Here is an 8,257-nt window from a genome sequence, read left to right on the forward strand (position 1 = left end):
ATCAGGGAAGATTAGAATTTGATTTTGAAGAATGATTTCCCACTCTCTGTGGAAGTGGGAATCACTTGTGGTGAGGATATTCAGGCAGAAAAAGAGCAGCCGTTCCCTGAACTCTCGGGCTGACATCACCTGTTCAGAAGTCCACCTGCAGACTGCGGGGTGCAACAAACTCAAGTGATATCCTGCCTCTCCATCTCCACGCACGTTCTTCACAAATGTAAAGACAGTTCTGTTCAGCTTCAAACAGTAATTTTAAAAGTTAAAACCTATGCAAATAGAAGAGTACTTTGACAACTTCAGCATCATGACTTTATTTCTTAGTTAAAAAAACAGTGGATTTTATGAAAGAGAAGCCTCTAAAACATTCAGAATATTGGCATAATATAGGAAATTCAAAATAAGTTTCTAGACTGCTGACAGTTTGATTTGATAAACTGACCTTCCTTGTTTCGCAGTATGAAAGTCTCTCTCAAATCTGTGTTCTTCCATGAAAATGAAATTCCCTCTCAATATCTATTCTTGAATTAAACAGCGTGCATTGTGTTTTCAGAACACCTCCACCTAAGATTATTACTTTGGAGAAAGGCTCTGAAGGATTGGGGTTTAGTATTGTAGGGGGTTTTGGAAGTCCCCATGGAGACCTGCCAATTTATGTCAAGACTATATTTGCAAAGGTATTTTTTTCCTTTTTACTGTACTTTTTTGTTTTAATGAAACTTAGGTGAGATTTTTTTTTAAGTGTTTTGCTTTACTTCACTTTGACACCTGAATGCATGCATGTATGCTTGTTTCACTTTCATCATATAGAAAATTCCTGCACCACACAAGTGCAAGAAGAATTCTTTTATAAAAGTGGAATCACAAGAAGTATAATATTCTTTGGACCCTTTTACAAAAGTAGATGCTAAAAGATTTCAAAGAGTGTCTTCTTCCAACAACCAGTATAAGGAGCATGGCACACTCTCTGCAAAAGCTCTTTGGCCTTGGAAGTATTGTTCTGGCTAGAAAAAAGATTTAGCTTTCCATAAAGAAAGATAGCAGAAGGCCATGGCATAAAGTTCTGTGGGATCAGTGCAGCATTAATGACTGCCCATCACCAAAACTTCAGGATTCTTTAGCTAAAGGTGGTTTTCTCTCTTCCAATGGTCTGCCAAATACTTACAGGACAGCCCAGTGTGTTAGACTAAGCCTGGATAATGGTGTTTTTCAGGAATTAAATAGTCCAGTTCATCCTACTTAATACACAGGTCATGGTGTGAATTTCATTATTAAAGTTGGAATCTAAATTCATTATAAACTTTTAAGATCTCTGAAAAGTATTTAGTACTGATATTACAACTTTACTCTTCAATGCTTTTATCATAGTCATTTGTTTACTAATTGATCAAATTGCTTCCTAGTGCTTTTTTTTCCTAAAGAAATAAAGGCCCTCAAAAAAGATATGATAGATTCTTTCTCTTTCTAGAAAGCTATGCTAAAGCCTACATACAAGTTTGCTTTTACCTGTGCAGATATTATCACCTGTTAACTGGGTCTGTGATCTGACACAAGTCTTAATCCTTTGGCTTTTGCTTTTGGAACATGTTAGGCAGCTGCAGATTTCCACTCCTATTGCCATCTTGCAAGATTGTCTGTTAAGGAGGCATGTTATTCCCAAACACACAGCTGGTGATGGATGAAAAGGGAGAGGAAGGCAGATCAGAAACATTCTGGGACTTCCTTGATGGTTCAGTGCTTAAGACTCCACACTTCCACTGCAGGGGAATCAATCCCTGATTGGGGAACTAAGATCCCACATTCCACATGGTGTGGCCAAAAAAGGAATAGATTTTTTTTTTTAATATTTTTAAAAAAGAAACATTCTGGATAACAGTGCTGTCCCTGTCTGATAATCCCCAAAGTGGATAAACCACCTACAGACCCTCCTTTTCCTAAGATAACACTGTAAGTAGCTGTGATCATGATTCTTTGAGTGAGCTGTTATACTTTGCATTTAAAAGAGCCAGCTCTGGAGATAAGGATAGTGGAAAGGCTGCACGGTGAGCCCCCACCTTTCAGCAAGTTCTGCCTGCCTGCCTTTGTCTCTGTAAAGTCCCTCCAGAATGTCTGTAACCATCAGCTCCCTTCCTACCTGTCTCTGGAGAAGGAAATGGCAACCTACTCCAGTACTCTTGCCTGGAAAATCCCATGGATGGAGGAACCTGGTAGGTTACAGTCCACGGGGTCGCAAAGAGTTGGACACGACTGAGCGACTTCACTTCCTACCTGTGAGGACACGGACTACAGTCCAGAGAGAGCACAGGTCGGCTCTAAGGTCTTTCACCCTGGGGCCTGGTTCAGCAGGCTGTGCCTATCCCTGCTGCACGTCCACGGAGACTGTGAGTGGGTCAGGTGCTGTTTCTCAGAACATCAGGACAGGCATTGCTGGCAGATTTTTAAAAAGAAACTACTATCAAGTCAAGGGGGATGAGTTTAGCGTGAATAATGAACAGACTGAAGCTCACACAGAATGCTCTTGTCATTGAAAGTGATCATTTAGAAATCACCTACGTAAGTAGTAACATGGTAATAAATATTGAGGATCCTTGGTATATTTCATATTTTAAGGAATGGACCTTTTTGGTAAAGTGAGACACACAGAAAAAAAAAGTTCCCAAGTACGAGCTTATAACCTACTGAATTCAGTGTCAGTAAAAGAAGATTCCAGTGCAAATTATCATTATTACTGTTCACACAGTTTCATGGAGTTCATTATAATATATTTGATTTTTTGGCCACACCTCGAAGTTTGTGGGAGCTTAGTTCCCTAATCAGGGATTTAACCTGGGCCTCCAACAATGAAAGTACGGAGTCCTAACCACTGGACCACCAGGGAATTCCCTATGATAGGGTTTCATTTGATGACTCTCTCTTTTTATTTATCAGAGTGAACTCTAATATATCATAATATAAAAGTTTTCTATAGAGAATCATTAAACCAAAATCTAGCAAGAGTTCTTTTAAAGTGAACTCTTTCTACAACAGATTTTGACACCAAACTAAAGATTCCCCCCATAGGACTCTTGAAGCTCTAAGAACTATAGCTATATGTTTTCTTTTTTTTTTTTTTAAACACTCTAAAATATTTATCTCTGATTCAGGTTTCTGGATCTCGGATGTCCACAGGGTGTGGGTTATTATGGGACCTTTTTGGTGTCCTGTGCATCTTTTAACAGTTCTCTTGCTCAACTAAGAAATTAATTTGGCCCATCCGGGTCTTTTTTTTTTCCCACTCCAAAAGTAGGAAGACTCACAGGCACTTAGGGCATATAGGATATGCAAGGCTTCGTCAGTCTGATTAACAGGCTGTCAGGGCCTTCCGTTTTCTTTCAGGTGTTTGATTGAAAACTTCAAAATCAAAACCAGCTTTTGGTCTTAGTCCCATCAGCAGCCTAATCTTACCATAAACCAATGTGAGATTGGCCTGAAGACTTCAGTAACCCTGAAAATCGAGGGAGCAGTTTTTTAAAGCCTGTGAAATCAGAAAACATGAATTTGATCATCATTCATTTCATTATACTACCATAATTGTGTGCAGATACCCTGTGCCATACACTTAATCTTTGGAACAGGCCAAAAGGTAGCTGTTTGAGCCCATTTTACAGCATCAGGGAAGGCTAAGTGACCAAGCTGAGACACCGCAAAAGGGTAAGGCCATGTGTCCTAGCTTGATGAAAGTCAGTCTGTGAGCCATTTGTTTCCTCCTTCCCCTGTTTAGCCTATAGATACCATGCTGATAAAATAGCAGAGGAGATACAGGTCAGTGTAATTATCAAGTAAACACAGCAACACCTGAAACAGTGTACACATCCTAGAAAGTTGAAAAATCATCCTTTTTCCATTGGTGAAAATGAAAACTTGAAGAGTTTAACATGCTTTTTAAAAAAGTAATTGCACAGGTATTTGAGTTTACTGAAGCCCTTAAATCTCAGCATATAAAATTTATTTAAATCAAGTTAGATTTATCCATACACACTTTCTTAAAAAGAAAAAAAAAAATTGAAAAAAGGTGCAAATTGATCTTGGTATTTTCCCCCCAGTATAATCCTGGTTTTGAGTTTTCTTTACGACACTTTTATACAGGAATTCCACCCTTGTCATGGCTTTGAAATTCTAGGTAATTCTCCTACTAGGTCAGGACCTCTACACTATGGGACACAGGTGCCTGCATGCCTTGATTAATTTCCCCATAATTCAAAATCATGTAGAGTACTCCTTTGGCATGAACTTTTCGAAGAATTCTCAAAATTACCCTGGCAGATGGAGGAAGCTTCCTGTGAATCATTTTCAATGTCTTTTCTTTCTTCACTCATCTGAAGTATTTCTAATAATATCATGATGTTTTTGATCCTCAGCTTTAGAATGAAAAAAAGCCCAAGTTTCACTTGCTTTGTGCCATGCTGAAGAGCCATGTATGACTGAATATGTAATGAAAGTAGTCATTTAGAAACCTGTTTAGGTGGATCAAAGATAAAGCTGACAGTTTTGAATATGATATTGTAAAATTTTATAAATGCTCCACTTCTGTGTATTTATATATAAGACAGTTTTATTGAGATCGAATTCACATACCATACAATTCACCCATTTAGAGGCTATAGTCACTTTTGATAGATCACTACAGCTGATAGCTTTTCAATATAATGGAACCCTGTATGATGATGGTGTTGGCAATAAAACTAACACCAGATTCAGTTCTGCCTTTGTATGCTACATATTCATGAAGATGACATGATATGACATTCAGATTCCAGTCAGTACTGAATATTGAAATAAGGTCATGTTTGTATTTAAAAAAAACAAATGTGAATGTCAGGACATTTCTAGTAGTATATTATGTAAACAATGCATAATTATAATTACTATTCAACCCTAGGTCAAATAACATCCTACATTTTTCTTAGTTTTCTTAATTTAAAAACATTACCTAGAAATCATTTTAATTGGTAGTTTTAAAAGTTTTCTTTTTAATATGCACACCATAATATTAATGTTATTTGAATATTCATTGCTTCACCCTGGTTAAACTGGAATGTTTCTTATTTGTAGGGAGCAGCTGCAGATGATGGCCGATTGAAGCGAGGTGATCAGATTTTAGCTGTTAATGGCGAGACTCTGGAAGGTGTTACACATGAGGAAGCTGTGGCCATTCTGAAACGCCAGAGAGGGACTGTAGTCTTAACCGTGCTGTCCTGAGCCTTGGGTCACAATCACAAGATAGACATGGTTGTAGAATATTCACAGGAAAACAAAGTTCTGAGAAAGATAAAACCCAGCCTCAACTAAAACCCATCTCCATCCTTACCGTCCCAACCTCTCTGCTCAGGAAAGATGGCCTGGGTTTCACATGAATTTCCCATCTCGACAATAATGTTTCCCAGCATCTCTCATCTCTTGCTGAGGTTAATTTCCAACAGCTGAGTCTTATGCATTTTGCATTTAACATCAGTGTTTATCAACTAGTAGTAAGTGGTTCTGATTATATTTGCTTAAACGGAAGTTAACAACCTCTCATTCCTTATGGCCTTCTCTCCCCATCCTGACTCATATGAAGGCTGAGCAGCAACCAGATCACATCCAATGAACAGAAACAAATGTTAAGCAACTTGTCATCTCTCTCCTGATTTACGTATGCTAATTGCCTCTTCAAATACGCCAGAAAACATTAGCAGTGTAATTAACTTAGCAGTGATCCCCATGATGAAAAAGCAAATTCTCCTGTGGGAAATTACTGTGCTCTTTTCTGTACGACTTATCGTCAAATAAGTCTCGAATTCATTTCTCTGGATAGATCTTTATAAGTTAGTCATTGGTGATTATGATGAGCTAATTTGCAGACTGTAATCTAAAAATTTTGAACGGCTTTCTAATTGTTTTCTTAGCTACATAATTGCATACCACTGAGCAAATGTACCTTCTTCTCAGCAGAAACAGTTAGCATCCATGTTCAGAATTCTAACAATGTTAAGTTATGCTCAAGTCTGGGAAGTTCATCTGGAGTTAATGGCATCTCAGTGGGCAGGCATCATTCCTACCCCTCAGGCTTCAGATGAGGAGGTGGGAGTCCCAGAACCACTGCAGAGATCAGTAAGTTTTTACTAAAGTAAACCCAGTTCTGGATGGCCTGGGCATTGTACAAAGTGGAGTGACAAATTTCAGTATCCCTCTCTTTGGCTTCATACCTGTCAGGGTAGCAGCACAGTCAGTAGGAACATAGATAGAGCAATGCACTTAGCCACAGAGTGACTGAACAAATGAACTGAGTCTCAGAATCAGTCATGGCTCCTTCGTGAATGTTTTCTGGTCTCTAGGGAGCCTTGCATGTGCTGCAGTGTGCATGCTAAGAAAGGAACCACAGCAGAAAATACAAGAATACTTTTAAAGTTGGTTAGGGCCTTCTTTTTCAGGTGTTAGCAGGAAAAGGGGGGAGATGCTTATCTGTGAATGTTATAGGTTCTTCTGTTAAAAAAGCACCACAAAAGAGGAATACCAGGATGAGCAATAGAAGTAGTGTGGCATTATTTGATGAAAACACAATGCTGCAAATGGTTCACAATAATGATCAAAATATAATGGGCTCTAATTTAAGTGTTATTTAATAATATAGATTTTAATTGAGACTTATCTTTTAGTAGAGGTAATCACAAAGTGCATTAACTCTTGTTGGAATATTTTGTGGCTATTCCAAAGTATAGAGTGCCTAAATTTTATGTTGAAAATGTCTTTCATGACTGGTAATAGGTTTTCTGAAATTACACATGGCTTTTGAAATTTTTATTGTATCCCAACATACGCAGTGTTATTAGAAATTGTCTTTCAGTGCATGAGAGCCTATCAGCCTCAGAACGTCCTATGTTAATTGTATCTGCAAAAACACCTCAAGCAGCTAAGAAGAAATAAAGCCCAAATAAAACTTGAAAATGCACCTTAAAATATATATATATATACTTTTGGAAATGTGATTCTGCTTGATTTTGATGGAATGACCATTAAATATACATTTTTAAGTAATATATCATCGTTGTGTTTCTTTACACATTACCCTTTTAGGACATGCTACTAAAAGTCTCTTTATAAAGGAATTGTGCTTGATGTTCCTTGCAGTAAGCTGATATAACTAGTGCTTCTCATAACTGATTCTGTCTCTGCTTGCATGACTAGTAAATAACTGCCTTCCTAAAACCTTTTTTTTTCCCATCAGAACTTACCAACAAGCTAAGAGAATATGAAGATGTGAATCTGTGAAAGGAGTAGTTCTCTCATAGCCACATTTATTGTTATAGCCTCATCATTTGGGCCATTTAAGTGTGGTAATGATATCACTATTTAGAAAGAGCATGAGAGGGAAGTAAACTAGGGAAGTTAAAACTCTTGAGTGTTTATGTATGAGATGTTTCCAAAAATGCTAAATAAATATAGTTGCCAAGGAGTAAATGGAGTTTAATTGTATATGAAAAAATTTAATTCCTGCATCTAATTTTGTGTTTTTATCAGCTCTTTTGTTCCCTAATAGAGAAAGGATCGACTTTTCACAGACTTTTCCAGTGTCCTATTATAATCTAGGATCCATTAATAGCTATCTTATATTAATTGTCAGTGTGTTATCAGGCATTTGAAGAGATGCTTTACAAAGGAGAGACTATAGCAGTCCAGAAGGTGAGTCTCAGCATCACACTGCCTGAGTTTGAATCTTGACTTAGGATTCATGTGACCTTGTCTAAGTTAGTTTCTTTAATAGAAAGGGAGAGCGGAGGGGATTCTCAACACTGCAATGAACCAAATTCAAGTAGAACTCTTAAGTCTAGTGCCTGGAGTGGGTATTCCTTCCCTTCTCTAGAGGATCTTCCCAACCCAGGGACTGCACTACAGGCAGATTCTTTACTGTCTGAGTCACCAGGGAAGCCCCTAGTAAGTACTACATAAATATTAACAATAAACCTCCTAGACCATTTATGGAGGTGGTCTGAAATTTGACACATACTGGAAATTAGTGGTTTCCATCATTAATGATGTTTGGGAAAAAAAAAAAATGAAGGTGGCTTAGCTCTGAATTGTTGCCCAAAATCAGATAGCAGAGTGTTTAACTGATTATAATGGTGTGAGCTTAAGTAACTAGAACTTGTTTTATCAAAATGCTGAAAACAAAGCTTCTAGCATCAACCATGCCACTGGAATATACTTGGGATGGGGAGTAATACCAACTCCATACACCTGTTGC

The 8,257-nt window shown here is 37.8% G+C and overlaps 1 protein-coding gene across 4 annotated transcripts in view; it reads left to right on the top strand.

The window, feature by feature from the left end:
* Nucleotides 1-7,051, top strand: part of PATJ (PATJ crumbs cell polarity complex component) — a 385,356-nt gene extending 378,305 nt beyond the window's left edge. For 3 of the 4 annotated variants that reach the window (XM_055402500.2, XM_055402503.2, XM_055402502.2), the window contains 2 exons: nucleotides 551-674; nucleotides 5,089-7,051. In XM_055402500.2, coding sequence (XP_055258475.2) covers nucleotides 551-674; nucleotides 5,089-5,235 — 271 coding nt within the window. In that variant the 3' untranslated portion in view covers nucleotides 5,236-7,051. The remainder of the gene's footprint in view (nucleotides 1-550; nucleotides 675-5,088) is intronic. The other variant, XM_055402504.2, reaches the window with a different exon arrangement.
* The last annotated feature ends 1,206 nt before the right edge of the window (nucleotides 7,052-8,257 follow it).

This window comes from Moschus berezovskii, chromosome 4 (assembly GCF_049115385.1).
Source record: "Moschus berezovskii isolate FMDL1 chromosome 4, NW_MosBer_1.0, whole genome shotgun sequence".
In the NCBI taxonomy this organism is placed as follows: Eukaryota; Metazoa; Chordata; class Mammalia; order Artiodactyla; family Moschidae; genus Moschus; species Moschus berezovskii.